A 23,784-nucleotide genomic window follows, 5' to 3' on the forward strand; every position below is an offset into this window, starting at 1 on the left:
ATATCTATATAGAAATATACTTTACATGTAACAAATTACAGCTTCTTTTAATGCAAACTAAATCTTGTTTTATACACACTTCTGTACAACAAAGTGATGGATGAAGATACTGAGTTGGAGAGAGCGATGCTGAGCATAACACCCTCCAAGCTTCAGGTGCAGAGCTGTAAGTACACTTTTTTCTACACTAAATGTCATAATTGATGATGGTTATGTTTTGTATCTGATGTCTCCTCTATTCATTTCTCTGTGTGTAACCAGGTGATGTGCCAGTAGCAGCAGCTACCACACCAGGAGTGCCGTCAGGAGCAAAGACAGGTTCTTAAATTCAGGGTTTCAGGACTGGAGTACAATTCTTTGACATGATGAAATGCCCTCCAAACCTGAGCCTGTTTTTAACTATTATGTTTGTGTTCTGGCCACGTTCTGGCCTTGTTCTGGCCACGTTCTGGCCCCGTTCCTTTAATAATACGGCCCTATGCTGGAGTTGTGTTAACTGTCCTATGGACTATGAATTGATGCCTGCCACCATGAACTGATTTCAACAGCAAAGATGGTAAGTATACACCGTTGTTCTCCATGCATGTTGTTTTAAAACAAATGAAGCAGTCTTGTCTGCTAACACTTGCATGCTTGTTCGTTGAGTCATACTGCTCCTCCCACTTAGGTTAGTGAGTAGTGTCGTCTGATTTGTTGCCTGCCATGTAATTAATCAATTTAACTTTGTGAAGTTATGAGAAGTGGGAGTAGCAAGTTTATGGCTGTTTGAGTTCCTACTAACACCGACACCTGATGACATTGTGAACTCTGAATATAAGTGATTAATTTGTTTTTCTTTTGTAGTTCCATCTGCTGCATCATCTGCTCCCCCTCCTGATACAACTGTTAAACTGCAGGCATCTCCAGCTCATGGTAAAAACACAGAAATCCAGTCCATGTAAACAAATCATGTGTTAACTTGAGTTAAATATGACATATTAAATATGATTATAATTGTTTTGTTTTTTATATTTGACTCTCCTGTAGCTCCAGCCTCACCAGGAGCTAAGAGGAAGACACCTGTGCCCCTCCCACCACAGTTGGCGTTCCTCTTGAAGGAGACTGCAGGTCCAACAGAGGAGGAGAGGACTGAGTCAACTGCAGGTCAGTTCACATTGTAGTATACAGCTGACATTTAACGACATATCTGCTAATTGCATGAAGCATTTCATTCACTTTAGCCAACATGTTGCCATGTTTATATCCTATACAAATGCATAACAGAAAGATAATATTTTTTCAGGACCCAGCACAAGTCCTGCTCTCACTGCTGCGCGCAAAGTCCTGACTTTTGAGGACAAAGCTGAAGACGGTAAGACAGTGTGTAGAAACCCCCTCTGCAACTGTAATCATTTCATTTTATCAAAGCTTTTCACACTAACTATAATGATTTTTCTACTGTTTGTCTCCTTGTTTTATCCAGTCCCTCCAGCACAGCTCCCTGTCCCTGTTACTCTGCTTGGGCCTGAGCAGTACACGGTCACCTGGAGCTGTTCCCGGCAGCAGAGGCTGTGGATGAAGACTGAGCTGCAGGATCTCGGACTGTGGCCAGGGTCACGCCCAGTTCGTCACCCAGGAAACAGCATTTCACTGTGGCGTCTTCCTCCGCAGCCGGAGCTCATTGACACAGTGGCTGACCTCCCATCTCCCAACTTCTTCCAACTGCACCCCTTCTTTATCTGGAAGCCCGAGAGTGACATCATGGTCAGGCTGAGGAACAATTACACCCTGCCTTGCCTCCATGACTGCCGTCATCCTCGGGTGGTCTCTGCTGGCGTGGGCAGGCCCCGGGTGATTGTTGGCACCAGTGGCCAGTATTACATCTTCTCCTCTCGACTCTGCTGCAAGGACTGTCGGAGGATCTGGTCTGCTGACAGTCCCCGGTGGCTGGAGAAACTGCCCAAGCGCTTCACCAACCTCCTGCCTGCATTCCTGACCTACAAGAAGGCCATCTGCAAGTCTGTGATGGATGAGCTAAGGCGCACTGGCAAGTCCCCCACAGACATGGCAAACCAGGTGAACGAGCTCATGCACCTCAAGTATGAGCGAGCTCACCTGGCGTACCTGCACGCCATCGAGAGTGTCAGGGATGCTGAGGCTGGGGTGTATGGGCAGAAGACCATGGCGCAGTTCCTGAGGAAGGAGAACACACCACAGGCTTTCGGGTCGTACGAGGATCCAGATGGCTGGTGTGGGGTCTCTGTGTCGGCCCACTACCTGACTGACTGCCTGCTGGATGAGTACAGACGTCAGGAGCCGGCCATGTCCAAACTCCTCCAGGGAACTTTTGGACAGGTCTTCAGATCTGACCACACCAGGAAAGTGGCGCGGAAGGTAACGCTGGCGTCCGGCGTTATGTCCAGTTACGCCGTGATGAACGAGAACTGGCTCATTGCTTCCTGGGTGATGGTTCAGTCTGAGGCTGAGAAGTCCTTGGAGTCGATGTACCAGGGACTGCAGAAGAGGTACATCGACGCCGCAGTGGAAAAGGCAGGCTACCACTGGATGGACAGGTGAGAACAGCCATGTTGTCTTTTCACTGATATACAATTAACAGAAATTGTTTCTTTCATTAATCTAAATTGCACTCCGTCTTGCTTTCTTTGGTGTTTAGGGATTGCTGTGCTCCGTTTAGGATCCCAGACTCTGCTCCTGGGGAACATCTTCACTGGGACGCCTGGAAGACCACCCCCTCCGTTGTTGCTGAGGCCACCTCTGGACCGCTGGCAAACTCTTGTGCATCACGCTCGTGTTACAACAGCAACATCGTTGTGAAGCTGGACTTGTTCCACTGCATGAGACGTTTTACACGAGAGTGCACCTCTGAGCATCACCCTCTGTTCAGCACTTTCTGCCAGCTCCTCTCAGCTGCCTTCTCTGTGGTGGACCAGGATGACCTGAAGAAGCTCCGGGCTGCTTATGAGTTCTGCGGCATCCAGCCACCCAACCCCACCAAGCAGCACATCCGCGAGCACTGCAGGACCAAAGTGCCCCAGCCCATGGAGCTGCTGGACAGAGTGGAGAAAGTGCTGCAACATTTCCACGTGGCAACGGACCCCAACAACGTCCCCCTCTTCAAGGCATCCATGCTGAAGACGTGGCGCATCCAGCGCGTCCACGTTCTCCGTGGTTGCCTGAGTGACCCTGAGCTCAAAGAGGGCATCATGTACAGGTACGGCGGCACCCTGCAGCTCAACCATGTACCTGGGGAAGGTGCAGCAGTCCCCCTCTGGATCCCAGTCAGAGGAACATCGCAGCAGGAGGGGTTCCACTGCCACCAGGCTCACTGGGTCACCGGGACTCAAGTCTCCCCTGAGCTGTTCCAGGCCCAGGGCATGACAGGGGTGGCGCGCTGGAACTACCAGCGGCTGGTGGACCTGAAGCAGCCCGGTGTCGTCCTCCCTGCTGTCTTCGACCCAGCGCTGATTGCCGAGCTGAACTCTGCCTCCCAGAGTGCGACAGGCCAGCAGAAGTACCCTGCTCTCTGCCTCTCTGACAGGGACACTGGAGAGAGGTTCGGCCTTGAGTACAGAGAGCCAGGCTGTCGACCGGTGCCTCTGGACTGGGACAAACACCGGACACAGAAAAGAGACAGAACTGTTTCTCCTCCACCTCTGTCCCCTGTGCCGACACCCTCTCCTGTCAAAGGCCAAGCCCCAGACACAGCACCCTCCTCCAGCCAGACACTGTCCTCTGGCCTGACATTCCCTCTGCCTGTCGGTCCTGTCCTCTCTGCTGGTGTGCTGCTGAAGCACGAAATGCCAGCAGAAGATAAGGATCATCCAGCAGCACAGGGTAAATTGACATAATTCTTTGTGTATAAAAATTTGGGTTATGTTTTAATGTAATAACATGATTAACTGAGGATGTCCTATTGCTTTATTATGTTCCAGAAATGTCACAGGCCCTGCCACTGCCGCTGAGGTCATCGCCACGGAGTGCACGCACCGGTCCCATCAAGACAGGTGGGCGTGTGTTTGTGCTGGACCACACACGCTGGACTCCACCGATGAAGGCTGCCATCGATGGCTTGCTGCAGAAGCATCGTGGGGAGGAGGACATGCTGCGGCGTGTGGATCAGGAGTACGCAGACATGGTCCATCAGTCTGCCTCCGATCCCAACAGCTTGCTGCACCCCACCACCAGGCTGCACATATCGCGGTATGTGAAGCACCTGGCAAAACTGCTGAACACCAGCTCCTCCCTGAACACGAGCCAGGAGAAACTCCTGCAGACTCAGCAGCTGTGGCACGCTCTGTCGGAGGGGAGTGAGACTGCCAGTGTGCCAGTGGTCACTCTGAAGCCAGCTGTTGTGAATCCACCTGCTCTCTCCACACCTCTGTCTCAAGACTCTATTGAGAAGATTGTGGAGAGCATCTTGGAGAAGCAACAGAGGCAGCAGCAGCAGCAACAACAGCAGCAGGAGCAGAAGAAGAGGCAGACAAAGACCTGTCTCGCCTGCGGACAGCCGAAGTCCCGTTATGAGGGTGACGGGTCATCGGTGCACTTTTTTTTCCAGCAGGGGCCTATCCGCTACTTCTACTGCTCCAAGAAAGTGCACCAGGTCTACGCTGCTGATGGACTCTCTGACTCCAGAATGCCCTTTGAAGAGTTCCAGGGGACAGAGTTCTTCCAAAGGGAGCTGGAAGCTGCCAGAAAACGGGCTGAGGAGAGAGCAGACAAGAAGAGGAAAAGGCCGGAGTCTGAGAAAGGAGGCCGCCTCTGCAGATTCTGCCACTTGGAGGTGAAACAGGGACCAAACAGCCCCCACATCCACACCAGCTTCCCTGGAGTGGCAGGGAAATACATTTACTGCCCCTCCAAGGTGTTCTCTCTCTTCAAGGAGAAGGGCATGGCCAAGGAGATGACCTGGGGGGAGTTTCAGGCCTCTCCTTTCTATGAGGCAGAGAAGCAGAGATGGGTGGAGGACAGAAAAAAGTGATGTACAGTATATGTTGTAAATATGTATGTAAATGTTGTACATAGTTTGTGATGTTGAATAGAGAGAACCAAGTTATTGTTTTGTATGTTTACATGTTCTCTCTATGCACTGTATCATACTGTACATATATATAGTAGATGTAAATATAATCATTTGTAAATATCTATCTATCTACTGTATCATAATGTACATATATATATATAGTAGATGTAAATATAATCATTTGTAAATATGTAAATATCTATCTATCTATCTATCTATCTATCTATCTATCTATCTATCTATCTATCTATCTATCTATCTATCTATCTATCTATCTATCTATCTACTGTATCATAATGTACATATATATAGTAGATGTAAATATAATAATTTGTAAATATCTATCTATCTATCTATCTATCTACTATATCTACAGTATTGCACATATTGTTCTTTTGGCTGCTACTTTGTATGCCAAAACAACAACAAAGTGTGTAAGTGAACTTACAGTAAAACAGTGCACAAAGTTTGAAATATTTTGTCATACACATGTATATAGTTGTCTTGACCTTTAATATTCCACTTTTCATCTTTATGTAGCCTACATCTGTTGCAATCCAACATCATATTCTTGTTTTCCAGTATTCTTTCATGTTGATACATTGTAAATATTAAAACTGTCAATATGATCAACATGTTAATTGTTCTGCCTAATTACTTTATTTTTTTCATACCTCAATATCTCAGAGTAAAATTTAATTCTGTAGTCTAAAATACTTAGAAAAGAAAAGTAGGACTCTCACAACTATTACTATTACTACTACCGTCAGTATGTTTTGAAAAGTCCATGGTATTAGTACAGACCCTGTATTAGACCCACTGCAGTTTGCATACAGGTAAGGATGGAGTAGCCTAAAGATGATGTCTTATCTATCTACTGTATCTACAGTATTACACATATTGTTCTTTTGGCTGCTACTTTGTATCTTTGTACAAAGTAGCAGCCAAAACAACAGCAAAGTGTGTAGTGAACTTAAAACAGTAGGATGTACACTTTCCAATAAGATGATACTATAATAATTAAATAATGGTGCATTTCCAAATCTAATCAAACATTTCTCAAGCGTTTTCAAAGAGTTTACAGTCATTTAGAATGAAATTTGATGAAGCTCCACTCGGGATTCGAACACGGGTCTGTGTGGAGTTTGAAAAAAAGAAAAAAAGTTGGCTGTTTCTCCGTTACGGGAATTCACAGCTGGCCTCCGCGTGACAGGCGGAGATACTGTCCACTATACTAACGAGGATTGATGTGACAGTAACAGCTGTGTACAGTCCCAACCTGACCATATCTTGCTTGTTTCAAACTTATGGGACCCATTAAGACGGGGGGTCTTATTCAAGTGCTGGACCACAGCTGGTGGACGGATCCGATGAGAGCTGCCATCGATCGGCTTCTGATCACTCACCACGGATCGAAAGATATTTTGAAGTGGGTGGATGCAGACTATGCAGCCATGGTACTGAGGGAGTGCACCGGCCCGAACAGCCTCCCTCATCCTACAACATGGCAGCATATTTCCAGATATGTGAAGCATCTGGCTAAACTAAAGAATGCCAGCTCTTCTCTGAACACCAGCTCAGAGAAGGTTTTGGAGACACAGCAGCCGTGGCAAAGTTTGACCACAGGCAGCCATACAGTCAGTGTTCCTGTCACAACCCTTCCTCCTCTTGCTTGTTTCATAAAATCTTGAGAAAATTGCTTTGTTTCCGCCCGATTTCAAACCAGGGACCTTTCCCGCATTAGGCAAACATGATAACAACTACACTACAGTAACTGTACCCCCATGCACCCACGTGCAAATCGAGGAGGCGAAACCACATCCCCTGAAGGGCCCTTCACACCGAACGCGGTTTGCGCTGCGCCCACCGCTCTGCTTCAGCGCACTTTTTTTTTCAGAACCAGCTTCTCTCCTTTTGGACGCGCCAAGATGTCGTCACAGCGTGCTGCACCCAGAATAAACATTTTTCAATTGGAGCTCGGCGCGCGACGGGGTCTAAGTTTTATCATCCCCTAAGTTTTAGATGAGCTGCAATAAGCTGAAAACACAGGTGTCTCCCCGTCGGGGAATCGAACCCCGGTCTCCCGCGCGGAGGCCGGGAATTGTTTAGCTAAAATCCCTAAACCGTTTCTCATTCATTCTCTATGGTAGTGCTAAACCACTACGGATGTAATATATTTTTGGCCGCTACGCCCCGGTGGCGCTGTTCCCAATCACTTACATTGTTTTCTATGAGCTGTCATTCATTCTACGCTGACTTCTGTTGGAGACCAGTCGAGCCCACGGACACAGCCGAGAATTTCACGTAAGAGTACATTTATCGAAGGTAAGATGCTGTTTTTTAATATATAAATTTAACACTACAGTATGAGTTTACTGTCATATCACCGGGTTTATGTTCCGCGCTCATTCAAACTTTACTGTTCGCTATTCATTCATTCACTCGGTACGATTTGTCTCTGTCAAACGGGTTTTGTGTAAATACGGACTGAACTATGAATTAACTTAGTATTGTTTTTTGATAATATACATGTGTGATAAAGTTAACGTTATGATATTGCCGTGACAGCGCCGTACGATAAGTTACCGATCTGTCACCGGTTAACGTTAGCCCGCTTCTTTTTTCTTTCCCCCGGTAATTCATAAAAAGGCGCTCGTAGTAAAAAGGCGCTTGTAGTAAAACGCCGCGCAGAATAAACAATGAAACATGATGGTTTTATATTTTCTTGTGTACAGTTGTTGTTGTTGATGACGGTAAATCGTCTTGTCAGTAAAGTTATGGGCGTGTCTTGACGTTAGCTCAGCTTTATTCCTGTCGTCATTGGTTCGAAGTTTACTATGAGACTACGGTGAAGTTATGCGTCAATTCATGAATGAATATGAACTTTTTTTTTCACATTTCACTTTTCGATGTTGACAGGTCATTCATATAATAGTGTACACAGCTTGTATGATAACTCGTTTGGTAGCTACTGACAAAGTCTGACTACATTATTGTTAAAATAAAATTTTCCGCCTTATTTCCACTCTCTGACACACACGTTTATTCTTTTAACCTCTTCATTAATAGCCTACACACTGAAACAGGTTACACACACTAGTAGTTCTCCACTTCTCCTGTAACTGTCACCCTCCCCCCTCCTGTATCCCAATGTGTGAATTCACACACACACACACACACACACACACACACAGGACCCACACATACACACACACACACACACACACACACACACACACACACACACAGGGTCATGACCTTTTTTGAAGTTCAGAGATCAAAGAGAATGTACTGCAGCAACATCTTAAAAGGCCAGGTTGTTAAATGAATAGAATAACAAAATAAATGTGATGCAAAACAAACCTGAAATGTCATAACTTTAAATGTAAAATAAACTTTAAATTCTGTTTTTCTTTTATGGCAGATCGCGATGCAGATGTCTTTTTTCCCTGGGAGACTCAGTGTTGTGTTCCGCAAGGGACCACTTGGGTTTCTCCTCCAGGACCCGTCTGCTGAAGCCAGGCGGATCAAGGACGACCCCACTCTGCAGGACAAGTCTGCACCCACGAGGGAGGACCAGGTGCGGCAGAACGCTCTGGCTCTCGTCCGTCAGAGAGGAGGCGATGCCTCTGACATGACGGAGGTGCTTGGAGACTACATCCTGCAGTTTGGCAAGTACAAGGGGAAGTCTTTCAGGTGGCTCTTGATGAACGACATCGGGTACACAGTGTACCTCATCAAGCACGTCCAGAAGGAGGAGGCCATGGGAATCTCCACGACCGAGGGGCATAGCAAGGACAGCCTGAGATCTTTCGTCCACTATGCTCTCGGTTTTACTGAGATCCAGTCCCTTCTGGCGTACGAGGCCAAGGAAGTGGGTGTTGCAGCAGGCTCAGCGGAGGACGACCAGCTCGTGGGCTTTGGCACCCGGGCCAAGAGCACCTGGAAGGAGGTGTGGGACAGCAGGGCTGATGGCTACGCCAACTTCATCCTGGGGAGGAACTGCGCCCCAGGGACACGCATGGCCAAGCTGCAGCAGTACCTGAGGAAGAGGCAACAGTCTGCTGCTGCTTCCACAGGTGCCTCAAGTGCCCCAGCCAATCCCACAGGTAAGTTCTTTTATTCATATTTTGTACATGATATGTAAAGTTAGTTCTCTTGTCTGGCCAGAAATAGTGCTTTAAATCTGTATCATCTATATCTATATAGAAATATACTTTACATGTAACAAATTACAACTTCTTTTAATGCAAACTAAATCTTGTTTTATACACACTTCTATACAACAAAGTGATGGATGAAGATACTGAGTTGGAGAGAGCGATGCTGAGCATAACACCCTCCAAGCTTCAGGTGCAGAGCTGTAAGTACACATTTTTCTACACAAAATGTCATAATTGATGATGGTTATGTTTTGTATCTGATGTCTCCTCTATTTATTTCTCTGTGTGTAACCAGGTGATGTGCCAGTAGCAGCAGCTACCACACCAGGAGTGCCGTCAGGAGCAAAGACAGGTTCTTAAATTCACGGCTTCAGGACTGGAGTACAATTCTTTGACATGATGAAATGCCCTCCAAACCTGAGCCTGTTTTTAACTATTATGTTTGTGTTCTGGCCACGTTCTGGCCTTGTTCTGGCCACGTTCTGGCCCCGTTCCTTTAATAATACGGCCCTATGCTGGAGTTGTGTTAACTGTCCTATGGACTATGAATTGATGCCTGCCACCATGAACTGATTTCAACAGCAAAGATGGTAAGTATACACCGTTGTTCTCCATGCATGTTGTTTTAAAACAAATTAAGCAGTCTTGTCTGCTAACACTTGCATGCTTGTTCGTTGAGTCATACTGCTCCTCCCACTTAGGTTAGTGAGTAGTGTCGTCTGATTTGTTGCCTGCCATGTAATTAATCAATTTAACTTTGTGAAGTTATGAGAAGTGGGAGTAGCAAGTTTATGGCTGTTTGAGTTCCTACTAACACCAACACCTGATGACATTGTGAACTCTGAATATAAGTGATTAATTTGTTTTTCTTTTGTAGTTCCATCTGCTGCATCATCTGCTCCCCCTCCTGATACAACTGTTAAACTGCAGGCATCTCCAGCTCATGGTAAAAACACAGAAATCCAGTCCATGTAAACAAATCATGTGTTAACTTGAGTTAAATATGACATATTAAATATGATTATAATTGTTTTGTTTTTTATATTTGACTCTCCTGTAGCTCCAGCCTCACCAGGAGCTAAGAGGAAGACACCTGTGCCCCTCCCACCACAGTTGGCGTTCCTCTTGAAGGAGACTGCAGGTCCAACAGAGGAGGAGAGGACTGAGTCAACTGCAGGTCAGTTCACATTGTAGTATACAGCTGACATTTAACGACATATCTGCTAATTGCATGAAGCATTTCATTCACTTTAGCCAACATGTTGCCATGTTTATATCCTATACAAATGCATAACAGAAAGATAATATTTTTTCAGGACCCAGCACAAGTCCTGCTCTCACTGCTGCGCGCAAAGTCCTGACTTTTGAGGACAAAGCTGAAGACGGTAAGACAGTGTGTAGAAACCCCCTCTGCAACTGTAATCATTTCATTTTATCAAAGCTTTTCACACTAACTATAATGATTTTTCTACTGTTTGTCTCCTTGTTTTATCCAGTCCCTCCAGCACAGCTCCCTGTCCCTGTTACTCTGCTTGGGCCTGAGCAGTACACGGTCACCTGGAGCTGTTCCCGGCAGCAGAGGCTGTGGATGAAGACTGAGCTGCAGGATCTCGGACTGTGGCCAGGGTCACGCCCAGTTCGTCACCCAGGAAACAGCATTTCACTGTGGCGTCTTCCTCCGCAGCCGGAGCTCATTGACACAGTGGCTGACCTCCCATCTCCCAACTTCTTCCAGCTGCACCCCTTCTTTATCTGGAAGCCCGAGAGTGACATCATGGTCAGGCTGAGGAACAATTACACCCTGCCTTGCCTCCATGACTGCCGTCATCCTCGGGTGGTCTCTGCTGGCGTGGGCAGGCCCCGGGTGATTGTTGGCACCAGTGGCCAGTATTACATCTTCTCCTCTCGACTCTGCTGCAAGGACTGTCGGAGGATCTGGTCTGCTGACAGTCCCCGGTGGCTGGAGAAACTGCCCAAGCGCTTCACCAACCTCCTGCCTGCATTCCTGACCTACAAGAAGGCCATCTGCAAGTCTGTGATGGATGAGCTGAGGCGCACTGGCAAGTCCCCCACAGACATGGCAAACCAGGTGAACGAGCTCATGCACCTCAAGTATGAGCGAGCTCACCTGGCATACCTGCACGCCATCGAGAGTGTCAGGGATGCTGAGGCTGGGGTGTATGGGCAGAAGACCATGGCGCAGTTCCTGAGGAAGGAGAACACACCACAGGCTTTCGGGTCGTACGAGGATCCAGATGGCTGGTGTGGGGTCTCTGTGTCGGCCCACTACCTGACTGACTGCCTGCTGGATGAGTTCAGACGCCAGGAGCCGGCCATGTCCAAACTCCTCCAGGGAACTTTTGGACAGGTCTTCAGATCTGACCACACCAGGAAAGTGGCGCGGAAGGTAACGCTGGCGTCCGGCGTTATGTCCAGTTACGCCGTGATGAACGAGAACTGGCTCATTGCTTCCTGGGTGATGGTTCAGTCTGAGGCTGAGAAGTCCTTGGAGTCGATGTACCAGGGACTGCAGAAGAGGTACATCGACGCCGGAGTGGAAAAGGCAGGCTACCACTGGATGGACAGGTGAGAACAGCCATGTTGTCTTTTCACTGATATACAATTAACAGAAATTGTTTCTTTCATTAATCTAAATTGCACTCCGTCTTGCTTTCTTTGGTGTTTAGGGATTGCTGTGCTCCATTTAGGATCCCAGACTCTGCTCCTGGGGAACATCTTCACTGGGACGCCTGGAAGACCACCCCCTCCGTTGTTGCTGAGGCCACCTCTGGACCGCTGGCAAACTCTTGTGCATCACGCTCGTGTTACAACAGCAACATCGTTGTGAAGCTGGACTTGTTCCACTGCATGAGACGTTTTACACGAGAGTGCACCTCTGAGCATCACCCTCTGTTCAGCACTTTCTGCCAGCTCCTCTCAGCTGCCTTCTCTGTGGTGGACCAGGATGACCTGAAGAAGCTCCGGGCTGCTTATGAGTTCTGCGGCATCCAGCCACCCAACCCCACCAAGCAGCACATCCGCGAGCACTGCAGGACCAAAGTGCCCCAGCCCATGGAGCTGCTGGACAGAGTGGAGAAAGTGCTGCAACATTTCCACGTGGCAACGGACCCCAACAACGTCCCCCTCTTCAAGGCATCCATGCTGAAGACGTGGCGCATCCAGCGCGTCCACGTTCTCCGTGGTTGCCTGAGTGACCCTGAGCTCAAAGAGGGCATCATGTACAGGTACGGCGGCACCCTGCAGCTCAACCACGTACCTGGGGAAGGTGCAGCAGTCCCCCTCTGGATCCCAGTCAGAGGTACATCACAGCAGGAGGGGTTCCACTGCCACCAGGCTCACTGGGTCACTGGGACCCAAGTCTCCCCTGAGCTGTTCCAGGCCCAGGGCATGACAGGGGTGGCGCGCTGGAACTACCAGCGGCTGGTGGACCTGAAGCAGCCCGGTGTCATCCTCCCTGCTGTCTTCGACCCAGCGCTGATTGCCGAGCTGAACTCTGCCTCCCAGAGTGCGACAGGCCAGCAGAAGTACCCTGCTCTCTGCCTCTCTGACAGGGACACTGGAGAGAGGTTCGGCCTTGAGTACAGAGAGCCAGGCTGTCGACCGGTGCCTCTGGACTGGGACAAACACCGGACACAGAAAAGAGACAGAACTGTTTCTCCTCCACCTCTGTCCCCTGTGCCGACACCCTCTCCTGTCAAAGGCCAAGCCCCAGACACAGCACCCTCCTCCAGCCAGACACTGTCCTCTGGCCTGACATTTCCTGCGCCTGTCGGCCCTGTCCTCTCTGCTGGCGTGCTGCTGAAGCACGAAATGCCAGCAGAAGATAAGGATCATCCAGCAGCACAGGGTAAATTGACATAATTCTTTGTGTATAAAAGTTTGGGTTATGTTTTAATGTAATAACATGATTAACTGAGGATGTCCTATTGCTTTATTATGTTCTAGAAATGTCACAGGCCCTGCCACTGCCGCTGAGGTCATCGCCACGGAGTGCACGCACCGGTCCCATCAAGACAGGTGGGCGTGTGTTTGTGCTGGACCACACACGCTGGACTCCACCGATGAAGGCTGCCATCGATGGCTTGCTGCAGAAGCATCGTGGAGAGGAGGACATGCTGCGGCGTGTGGATCAGGAGTACGCAGACATGGTCCATCAGTCTGCCTCCGATCCCAACAGCTTGCTGCACCCCACCACCAGGCTGCACATATCGCGGTATGTGAAGCACCTGGCAAAACTGCTGAACACCAGCTCCTCCCTGAACACGAGCCAGGAGAAACTCCTGCAGACTCAGCAGCTGTGGCACGCTCTGTCGGAGGGGAGTGAGACTGCCAGTGTGCCAGTGGTCACTCTGAAGCCAGCTGTTGTTAATCCACCTGCTCTCTCCACACCTCTGTCTCAAGACTCTATTGAGAAGATTGTGGAGAGCATCTTGGAGAAGCAACAGAGGCAGCAGCAGCAGCAACAACAGCAGCAGGAGCAGAAGAAGAGGCAGACAAAGACCTGTCTCGCCTGCGGACAGCCGAAGTCCCGTTATGAGGGTGACGGGTCATCGGTGCACTTTTTTTTCCAGCAGGGGCCTATTCGCTACTTCTACTGCTCCAAGAAAGTGCACCAGGTCTACGCTGCTGATGGACTCTCTGACTCCAGAATGCCCTTTGAAGAGTTCCAGGGGACAGAGTTCTTCCAAAGGGAGCTGGAAGCTGCCAGAAAACGGGCTGAGGAGAGAGCAGACAAGAAGAGGAAAAGGCCGGAGTCTGAGAAAGGAGGCCGCCTCTGCAGATTCTGCCACTTGGAGGTGAAACAGGGACCAAACAGCCCCCACATCCACACCAGCTTCCCTGGAGTGGCAGGGAAATACATTTACTGCCCCTCCAAGGTGTTCTCTCTCTTCAAGGAGAAGGGCATGGCCAAGGAGATGACCTGGGGGGAGTTTCAGGCCTCTCCTTTCTATGAGGCAGAGAAGCAGAGATGGGTGGAGGACAGAAAGAAGTGATGTACAGTATATGTTGTAAATATGTATGTAAATGTTGTACATAGTTTGTGATGTTGAATAGAGAGAACCAAGTTATTGTTTTGTATGTTTACATGTTCTCTCTATGCACTGTATCATACTGTACATATATATAGTAGATGTAAATATAATCATTTGTAAATATCTATCTATCTACTGTATCATAATGTACATATATATATAGTAGATGTAAATATAATCATTTGTAAATATGTAAATATCTATCTATCTATCTATCTATCTATCTATCTATCTATCTATCTATCTATCTATCTATCTATCTATCTATCTATCTATCTATCTATCTATCTACTGTATCATAATGTACATATATATAGTAGATGTAAATATAATAATTTGTAAATATCTATCTATCTATCTATCTATCTACTATATCTACAGTATTGCACATATTGTTCTTTTGGCTGCTACTTTGTATGCCAAAACAACAACAAAGTGTGTAAGTGAACTTACAGTAAAACAGTGCACAAAGTTTGAAATATTTTGTCATACACATGTATATAGTTGTCTTGACCTTTAATATTCCACTTTTCATCTTTATGTAGCCTACATCTGTTGCAATCCAACATCATATTCTTGTTTTCCAGTATTCTTTCATGTTGATACATTGTAAATATTAAAACTGTCAATATGATCAACATGTTAATTGTTCTGCCTAATTACTTTATTTTTTTCATACCTCAATATCTCAGAGTAAAATTTAATTCTGTAGTCTAAAATACTTAGAAAAGAAAAGTAGGACTCTCACAACTATTACTATTACTACTACCGTCAGTATGTTTTGAAAAGTCCATGGTATTAGTACAGACCCTGTATTAGACCCACTGCAGTTTGCATACAGGTAAGGATGGAGTAGCCTAAAGATGATGTCTTATCTATCTACTGTATCTACAGTATTACACATATTGTTCTTTTGGCTGCTACTTTGTATCTTTGTACAAAGTAGCAGCCAAAACAACAGCAAAGTGTGTAGTGAACTTAAAACAGTAGGATGTACACTTTCCAATAAGATGATACTATAATAATTAAATAATGGTGCATTTCCAAATCTAATCAAACATTTCTCAAGCGTTTTCAAAGAGTTTACAGTCATTTAGAATGAAATTTGATGAAGCTCCACTCGGGATTCGAACACGGGTCTGTGTGGAGTTTGAAAAAAAGAAAAAAAGTTGGCTGTTTCTCCGTTACGGGAATTCACAGCTGGCCCCCGCGTGACAGGCGGAGATACTGTCCACTATACTAACGAGGACTGATGTGGACATTACAGCTGTGTCCAGTCACAACCTGATCATATCCTGCTTGTTTCATAAAACCTTGAGAAAATTGCTTTGTTTCCGCCCAATTTCAAATCGGGGACCTTTCGCGTGTTAGGCTAACCACTACACTACGGAAACTGCACCCACGTGCAAATTGAGGAGGCGAAACCACATCCCCTAAAGGGCCCTTCACACCGAACGCGGTTTGCACTGCACCCACCATGGGGTAGGGCACAGAGCAGGGCAGCATGGTGGCAAAGCACGGCGGCAGCGCGCATGTTTGGCGCCGTTGCTAAGCGACAGAGCAGGAAGTGTTTTCTCCCCAGCGCGTTTGGTTCCGAGTTTGTGCAAGATATACCTCTCATCGTCGCAGCAAAGAGCTCTTGCTTTAATTCTCCTGAGGAGGAGGAGGAGACGAGCAGCAGCAGCTGCAAAGAAAAGGGTGTGCGTCCACCCGATCCTGATGGCAAGGCAGGAATTGGGGGAGTACCAGCTCGTCCGGGAGCTCCACTTCCATACGGACCGCTTCGAGGTCTACTTCAGGCTGAGCAAGGAGCAGTTTGACAGCCTGTTGTCCAGAGTTGGTCTGGGCGCAGTGACACAAAATAAATTAGTTTTTCCTCCATTGTCTCATCGGACTGTAGCTCTGCTTCTGCGCACTTTTTTTTCAGAACTGGCTTCTCTCCTATTGGACGCACCAAGATTAAACATTTTTCAATTGGAGCTTGGCACGCGACGGTGGCAGGCGCCCCCCTCGCACGTCTAAGTTTTATCATCCCCTAAGTTTTAGGTGAGCTGCAATAAGCTGAAAACACAACTGTCTCCCCATCAGGGAATCGAACCCCAGTCTTCCACGTGACAGGCGGAGATACCGTCCAATAGGGGTGTTCTGATTAATCAACATAATTGATTACATCGACACTTACAACATACTGTCGATTATGCAAACACACACAGCAGATGTTGTTCACAAACAGAAGTGGACACATGTTGACCACTTAACAATGGCAATAACCGTTAACTGATAAGATTATAATGCTATATTGAATGTCTGTGACTAGACTTGTGCCGCCCAGCAACGTGAGCCGCAATTGAGAAGACGATCGACGATGTGTGTCTTTTTTTCTTTATTTTTTTTCTTGCCGTTATAAAACACAACGCTGCTGCAGCTGAGCAGGTCCACATCCATTGAGCTCTCCCTCAGCTGACGGTGCTCACATGGAGGTTAGAGCTTCACATGTTGAAGAGAGAGGGTGAACCGGCTGGAGAGAGAGCGGAGCGACTGACTTTTTGGGGGGGGTTTTTTAACCGTCACCGTCCTTACAGGCAGATGTCCGTCATGGGGACTGCGCTGCATAACTGGCATACTGTCAGTCCTCCAGTGTAACATTTTGTTGCGAAGTATGACTGAAGGCAGGAGTGGAAGTCTGCACAGTTGACACTTGCCCTACTGTCCACTATATCAACGAGGATTGATGTGGTGGTGACAGCTGTGTCCAGTCGTAACCTGACCATATCTTGCTTGTTTTATAAAACCCTTTGTTTCCGCCCGGTTTCGAACCGGGGACCTTTCGCGTGTGAGGCGAACGTGATAACCACTACACTACGGAAACTATACCCCCATGCACCCACGTGCAAATCGAGGAGGCGAAACCACATCCCCTAAGTTTTAGGTGAGCTGCAATAAGCTGAAAATAGAACTGTCTCCCCGTCGGGGAATCGAACCCCGGTCTTCCGCGTGACAGGCGGAGATACTGTCCACTATACTAACGAGGACTGATGTGGAGGGGACAGCTGTGTCCAGTCACAACCTGACCATATCCTGCTTTTTTTATAAAAAAAAAAAAAAAAGAAAATTGCTTTGTTTCCGCCCGGTTTCGAACCGGGGACCTTTCGCGTGTTAGGCGAACGTGATAACCACTACACTACGGAAACTGCACCTACATGCTAATTGAGGAGGTGAAACCACATCCCCTGGAGGGCCCTTCACACCGAACGCGGTTTGCGCTGCGCCCACCGCTCTGCTTCAGCGCACTTTTTTTTCAGAACCGGCTTCTCTCCTATTGGACGCACCAAGATTAAACATTTTTCAATTGGAGCTCGGCGCGTGACAGTGGCAGGCGCCCCCCTCGCACGTCTAAGTTTTATCATCCCCTAAGTTTTAGGTGAGCTGCAATAAGCTGAAAACACAACTGTCTCCCCGTTGGTGAATTGAACCCCCAGTCTTCCACATGACAGGCGGAGATACCGTCCAACAGGGCTGTTCTGATTAATCAACATAATTGATTACGTCGACACTTACAACATACCGTTGATTACGCAAACACGCACAGCAGATGTTGTTCACAAACAGAAGTGGACACACGTTGACCACTTAACAATGGCAATAACCGTTAACTGATAAGATTATAATGCCATATTGAATGTCTGTGACTAGACTTGTGCCGCCCAGCAACGTGAGCCGCAATTGAGAAGACGATCGACGATGTGTGTCTTTTTTTCTTTCTTTTTTTTCTTGCTGTTATAAAACACACCGCTGCTGCAGCTGAGCAGGTCCACATCCATTGAGCTCTCCCTCAGCTGACGGTGCTCACATGGAGGTTAGAGCTTCACATGTTGAAGAGAGAGGGTGAACCGGCTGGAGAGAGAGCGGAGCGACTGACTTTTTGGGGGGTTTTTTTTAACCGTCACCGTCCTTACAGGCAGATGTCCGTCATGGGGACTGCGCTGCATAACTGGCATACTGTCAGTCCTCCAGTGTAACATTTTGTTGCGAAGTATGACTGAAGGCAGGAGTGGAAGTCTGCACAGTTGACACTTGCCCTACTGTCCACTATATCAACGAGGATTGATGTGGTGGTGACAGCTGTGTCCAGTCGTAACCTGACCATATCTTGCTTGTTTTATAAAACCCTTTGTTTCCGCCCGGTTTCGAACCGGGGACCTTTAACGTGTGAGGCGAACGTGATAACCACTACACTACGGAAACTATACCCCCATGCACCCACGTGCAAATCGAGGAGGCGAAACCACATCCCCTAAGTTTTAGGTGAGCTGCAATAAGCTTTAAATAGAACTGTCTCCCCGTCGGGGAATCGAACCCCGGTCTTCGGCCTCCGCGTGACAGGCGGAGATACTGTCCACTATACTAACGAGGACTGATGTGGAGGGAACAGCTGTGTCCAGTCACAACCTGACCATATCCTGCTTGTTTCATAAAACCCTGAGAAAATTGCTTTGTTTCCGCCCGGTTTCGAATCGGGGACCTTTCGCGTGTTAGGCGAACGTGATAACCACTACACTACGGAAACTGCACCCACATGCAAATTGAGGAGGTGAAACCACATCCCCTTAAGGGCCCTTCACACCGAACGCGGTTTGCACTGCACCCACCGCTCTGCTTCAGTGCACTTTTTTTTCAGAACCAGCTTCTCTCCTATTGGACGCGCCAAGATGTCGTCACAGTGTGCTGCACCCAGATTAAACATTTTTCAATTGGAGCTTGGCGCGTGACAGTGGCAGGCGCCCCCCTCGCACGTCTAAGTTTTATCATCCCCTAAGTTTTAGGTGAGCTGCAATAAGCTGAAAACACAACTGTCTCCCCGTTGGGGAATTGAACCCCCAGTCTTCCACATGACAGGCGGAGATACCGTCCAATAGGGCTGTTCCGATTAATCAACATAATTGATCACGTCGACACTTACAACATACCGTTGATTACGCAAACACACACAGCAGACGTTGTTCACAAACAGAAGTGGACACATGTTGACCACTTAACAATGGCAATAACCGTTAACTGATAAGATTATAATGCTATATTGAATGTCTGTGACTAGACTTGTGCCGCCCAGCAACGTGAGTCGCAATTGAGAAGATGATCGACAATGTGTGTCGCAGCAAAGAGCTCTTGCTTTAATTCTCCTGAGGAGGAGACGAGCAGCAGCAGCTGCAAAGAAAAGGGTGTGCGTCCACCCGATCCTGATGGCAAGGCAGGAATTGGGGGAGTACCAGCTCGTCCGGGAGCTCCACTTCCATACGGACCGCTTCGAGGTCTACAGCCTGCGAAATATGACTGAAGGCAGGAGTGGAAGTCTGCACAGTTGACACTTGCCCTACTGTCCACTATATCAACGAGGATTGATGTAGTGGTGACAGCTGTGTCCAGTCGTAACCTGACCATATCTTGCTTGTTTTATAAAACCCTGAGAAAATTGCTTTGTTTCCGCCCGGTTTCGAACCGGGGACCTTTCGCGTGTGAGGCGAACGTGATAACCACTACACTACGGAAACTATACCCACATGCACCCACTTGCAAACTGAGGAGGCGAAACCACATCTAAGTTTTAGGATGAGCCGCAATAAGCTGAAAACACAGCTGTCTCCCCGTCGGGGAATCGATTAACTCTTTACTTGCTTCAAGTAAAAAAAACTTCTCGGCGCATCTTTGAGTAGCCATCTGACGCTGTCTGTGGAAAAAAATGTACACTTCAAGCAAGTAAAGAGTTGAAATTCCTGTGTTTATGACACAAGCGGTAGCTCCTACTGCGCCTGAATACACCAGCACTGCAACTTCGGGCTCGCGCGAGACTCCAGGAGACTTTGAATTAGATCTAGTTTTACAAACATGTCGGCTTGCTTGAAGTAAATAAACTTCTCGGTGCATGTTTGAGTAGCCATCTGATGCTGTCTGTGGAAAAAAATTGCGGCTTTGAGGGCTGGAAACAGCCTAAACAGCGGAACTTACATCCACTCCCATTGCCCAAGCATTGCTGCCGTGGCGATGCGGGGACAGACGCAACTACCGCAAAACAGGAGCGATTAAACTGAAAATCTTCAGATTCATTCTTTTAGACCTAAAATGATATGAAAATACACCCCGAGTTGAATTCGCCTGGAATTGTCCTTTAAGTGGGACAACAAACAATACAACCTCAGCCATACCAACCCAGCAAATACGTAACATAACAGCTTTGCACATATCCCATGACATAGCACATATTGCATAACATAGCCCATATACACCTCATAATTTGACCATAGTAAGAGCACTATAAAAACCACATCCCCTAAGTTTTAGGTGAGCTGCAATAAGCAGAAAACACAACTGCCTCTCCGTTGGAGAATTGAACCCCGGTCTTACACGCAGAGGCCGGGAATTGTTTAGCTACACACCCTAAACCATTTTCCATTCATTCTCTATGGTAGTGCTAAACCACTACGGATGTAATATATTTTTGGCCACTATGCCCCGGTGGCGCTGTCCTCAACCACTTCAATTGTTTTCTAAGAGCCGTCATCCATTCTACGCTGACTTCTGTTGGAGATGAGTCGAGTCCACAGACACTGCGAGAATTTCACTTCAAGTACATTTATCAAAGGTAAGACATGTTTACGTATACATTTAACACCACAAAACATAACTGCCTCCCCGTCGGGGAATCGAACCCCGGTCTTCCGCGCGGAGGCCGGGAATTGTTTAGCTAAAATCCCTAAACCGTTTCTCATTCATTCTCTATGGTAGTGCTAAACCACTACGGATGTAATATATTTTTGGCCGCTACGCCCCGGTGGCGCTGTTCCCAATCACTTACATTGTTTTCTATGAGCTGTCATTCATTCTACGCTGACTTCTGTTGGAGACCAGTCGAGCCCACGGACACAGCCGAGAATTTCACGTAAGAGTACATTTATCGAAGGTAAGATGCTGTTTTTTAATATATAAATTTAACACTACAGTATGAGTTTACTGTCATATCACCGGGTTTATGTTCCGCGCTCATTCAAACTTTACTGTTCGCTATTCATTCATTCACTCGGTACGATTTGTCTCTGTCAAACGGGTTTTGTGTAAATACGGACTGAACTATGAATTAACTTAGTATTGTTTTTTGATAATATACATGTGTGATAAAGTTAACGTTATGATATTGCCGTGACAGCGCCGTACGATAAGTTACCGATCTGTCACCGGTTAACGTTAGCCCGCTTCTTTTTTCTTTCCCCCGGTAATTCATAAAAAGGCGCTCGTAGTAAAAAGGCGCTTGTAGTAAAAAGGCGCTCGTAGTAAAACGCCGCGCAGAATAAACAATGAAACATGATGGTTTTATATTTTCTTGTGTACAGTTGTTGTTGTTGATGACGGTAAATCGTCTTGTCAGTAAAGTTATGGGCGTGTCTTGACGTTAGCTCAGCTTTATTCCTGTCGTCATTGGTTCGAAGTTTACTATGAGACTACGGTGAAGTTATGCGTCAATTCATGAATGAATATTAATTTTTTTTTTTTTCACATTTCACTTTACATCTGAATAGTATCGATGTTGACAGGTCATTCATATAATAGTGTACACAGCTTGTATGATAACTCGTTTGGTAGTTACTGACAAAGTCTGACTACATTATTGTTAAAATAAAATTTTCCGCCATATTTCCACTCTCACACACACACGTTTATTCTTTTAACCTCTTCATTAATACACACTGAAACAGGTTACACACACTAGTAGTTCTCCACTTCTCCTGTAACTGTCACCCTCCCCCCTCCTGTATCCCAATGTGTGAATTCACACACACACACACACACACACACACACACACACACACACACACACACACACACACACACAGGGTCATGACCTGTTTTGAAGTTCAGAGATCAAAGAGAATGTACGGCAGCAACATCTTAAAAGGCCAGGTTGTTAAATGAATAGAATAACAAAATAAATGTGATGCAAAACAAACCTGAAATGTCATAACTTTAAATGTAAAATAAACTTTAAATTCTGTTTTTCTTTTATGGCAGATCGCGATGCAGATGTCTTTTTTCCCTGGGAGACTCAGTGTTGTGTTCCGCAAGGGACCACTTGGGTTTCTCCTCCAGGACCCGTCTGCTGAAGCCAGGCGGATCAAGGACGACCCCACTCTGCAGGACAAGTCTGCACCCACGAGGGAGGACCAGGTGCGGCAGAACGCTCTGGCTCTCGTCCGTCAGAGAGGAGGCGATGCCTCTGACATGACGGAGGTGCTTGGAGACTACATCCTGCAGTTTGGCAAGTACAAGGGGAAGTCTTTCAGGTGGCTCTTGATGAACGACATCGGGTACACAGTGTACCTCATCAAGCACGTCCAGAAGGAGGAGGCCATGGGAATCTCCACGACCGAGGGGCATAGCAAGGACAGCCTGAGATCTTTCGTCCACTATGCTCTCGGTTTTACTGAGATCCAGTCCCTTCTGGCGTACGAGGCCAAGGAAGTGGGTGTTGCAGCAGGCTCAGCGGAGGACGACCAGCTCGTGGGCTTTGGCACCCGGGCCAAGAGCACCTGGAAGGAGGTGTGGGACAGCAGGGCTGATGGCTACGCCAACTTCATCCTGGGGAGGAACTGCGCCCCAGGGACACGCATGGCCAAGCTGCAGCAGTACCTGAGGAAGAGGCAACAGTCTGCTGCTGCTTCCACAAGTGCCTCAAGTGCCCCAGCCAATCCCACAGGTAAGTTCTTTTATTCATATTTTGTACATAATATAAAGTTAGTGGTGGTTAGTTGTCTGGCCAGAAATAGTGCTTTAAATCTGTATCATCTATATCTATATAGAAATATACTTTACATGTAACAAATTACAGCTTCTTTTAATGCAAACTAAATCTTGTTTTATACACACTTCTGTACAACAAAGTGATGGATGAAGATACTGAGTTGGAGAGAGCGATGCTGAGCATAACACCCTCCAAGCTTCAGGTGCAGAGCTGTAAGTACACTTTTTTCTACACTAAATGTCATAATTGATGATGGTTATGTTTTGTATCTGATGTCTCCTCTATTCATTTCTCTGTGTGTAACCAGGTGATGTGCCAGTAGCAGCAGCTACCACACCAGGAGTGCCGTCAGGAGCAAAGACAGGTTCTTAAATTCAGGGTTTCAGGACTGGAGTACAATTCTTTGACATGATGAAATGCCCTCCAAACCTGAGCCTGTTTTTAACTATTATGTTTGTGTTCTGGCCACGTTCTGGCCTTGTTCTGGCCACGTTCTGGCCCCGTTCCTTTAATAATACGGCCCTATGCTGGAGTTGTGTTAACTGTCCTATGGACTATGAATTGATGCCTGCCACCATGAACTGATTTCAACAGCAAAGATGGTAAGTATACACCGTTGTTCTCCATGCATGTTGTTTTAAAACAAATGAAGCAGTCTTGTCTGCTAACACTTGCATGCTTGTTCGTTGAGTCATACTGCTCCTCCCACTTAGGTTAGTGAGTAGTGTCGTCTGATTTGTTGCCTGCCATGTAATT

The 23,784-nt window shown here is 47.1% G+C and overlaps 4 protein-coding genes and 6 non-coding genes across 10 annotated transcripts; 4 read left to right on the forward strand and 6 right to left on the reverse strand.

The window, feature by feature from the left end:
• The first annotated feature begins 2,028 nt into the window (after window positions 1–2,028).
• LOC146988816 (uncharacterized) lies at window positions 2,029–4,981 on the forward strand. Its single transcript, XM_085775420.1, has 3 exons — window positions 2,029–2,552; window positions 2,654–3,834; window positions 3,933–4,981. The coding sequence occupies exons 1-3, from the start codon at window positions 2,044–2,046 to the stop codon at window positions 4,979–4,981; spliced, it is 2,739 nt and encodes a 912-aa protein (XP_085631546.1). The 5' UTR covers window positions 2,029–2,043.
• Window positions 4,982–8,453: 3,472 nt separating this feature from the next.
• On the forward strand, window positions 8,454–9,546 carry LOC146988817 (uncharacterized). Its single transcript, XM_085775329.1, has 2 exons — window positions 8,454–9,132; window positions 9,482–9,546. The coding sequence occupies exons 1-2, from the start codon at window positions 8,454–8,456 to the stop codon at window positions 9,544–9,546; spliced, it is 744 nt and encodes a 247-aa protein (XP_085631455.1).
• A 1,203-nt stretch (window positions 9,547–10,749) lies between these two features.
• LOC146988818 (uncharacterized) lies at window positions 10,750–14,201 on the forward strand. Its single transcript, XM_085775421.1, has 3 exons — window positions 10,750–11,772; window positions 11,874–13,054; window positions 13,153–14,201. Exons 1-3 carry the CDS (start codon window positions 10,775–10,777, stop codon window positions 14,199–14,201), a joined length of 3,228 nt encoding a protein of 1,075 aa, XP_085631547.1. The 5' UTR covers window positions 10,750–10,774.
• Window positions 14,202–17,036: 2,835 nt separating this feature from the next.
• On the reverse strand, window positions 17,037–17,109 carry trnav-cac (transfer RNA valine (anticodon CAC)). Its single transcript has one exon. It is a non-coding gene; the product is annotated as a tRNA-Val (tRNA).
• A 91-nt stretch (window positions 17,110–17,200) lies between these two features.
• trnad-guc (transfer RNA aspartic acid (anticodon GUC)) lies at window positions 17,201–17,272 on the reverse strand. Its single transcript has one exon. It is a non-coding gene; the product is annotated as a tRNA-Asp (tRNA).
• An 86-nt stretch (window positions 17,273–17,358) lies between these two features.
• Window positions 17,359–17,431, reverse strand: trnav-aac (transfer RNA valine (anticodon AAC)). Its single transcript has one exon. It is a non-coding gene; the product is annotated as a tRNA-Val (tRNA).
• Window positions 17,432–18,412: 981 nt separating this feature from the next.
• Window positions 18,413–18,485, reverse strand: trnav-cac (transfer RNA valine (anticodon CAC)). Its single transcript has one exon. It is a non-coding gene; the product is annotated as a tRNA-Val (tRNA).
• A 249-nt stretch (window positions 18,486–18,734) lies between these two features.
• trnav-aac (transfer RNA valine (anticodon AAC)) lies at window positions 18,735–18,807 on the reverse strand. The gene has a single exon. It is a non-coding gene; the product is annotated as a tRNA-Val (tRNA).
• A 909-nt stretch (window positions 18,808–19,716) lies between these two features.
• trnav-cac (transfer RNA valine (anticodon CAC)) lies at window positions 19,717–19,789 on the reverse strand. The gene has a single exon. It is a non-coding gene; the product is annotated as a tRNA-Val (tRNA).
• A 2,515-nt stretch (window positions 19,790–22,304) lies between these two features.
• On the forward strand, window positions 22,305–23,400 carry LOC146988825 (uncharacterized). Its single transcript, XM_085775330.1, has 2 exons — window positions 22,305–22,983; window positions 23,336–23,400. The coding sequence occupies exons 1-2, from the start codon at window positions 22,305–22,307 to the stop codon at window positions 23,398–23,400; spliced, it is 744 nt and encodes a 247-aa protein (XP_085631456.1).
• The last annotated feature ends 384 nt before the right edge of the window (window positions 23,401–23,784 follow it).

Source organism: Trachurus japonicus, chromosome 4, assembly GCF_045865225.1.
Source record: "Trachurus japonicus isolate A0001 chromosome 4, Traja_1.0".
NCBI classification, from domain to species: domain Eukaryota; kingdom Metazoa; phylum Chordata; class Actinopteri; order Carangiformes; family Carangidae; genus Trachurus; species Trachurus japonicus.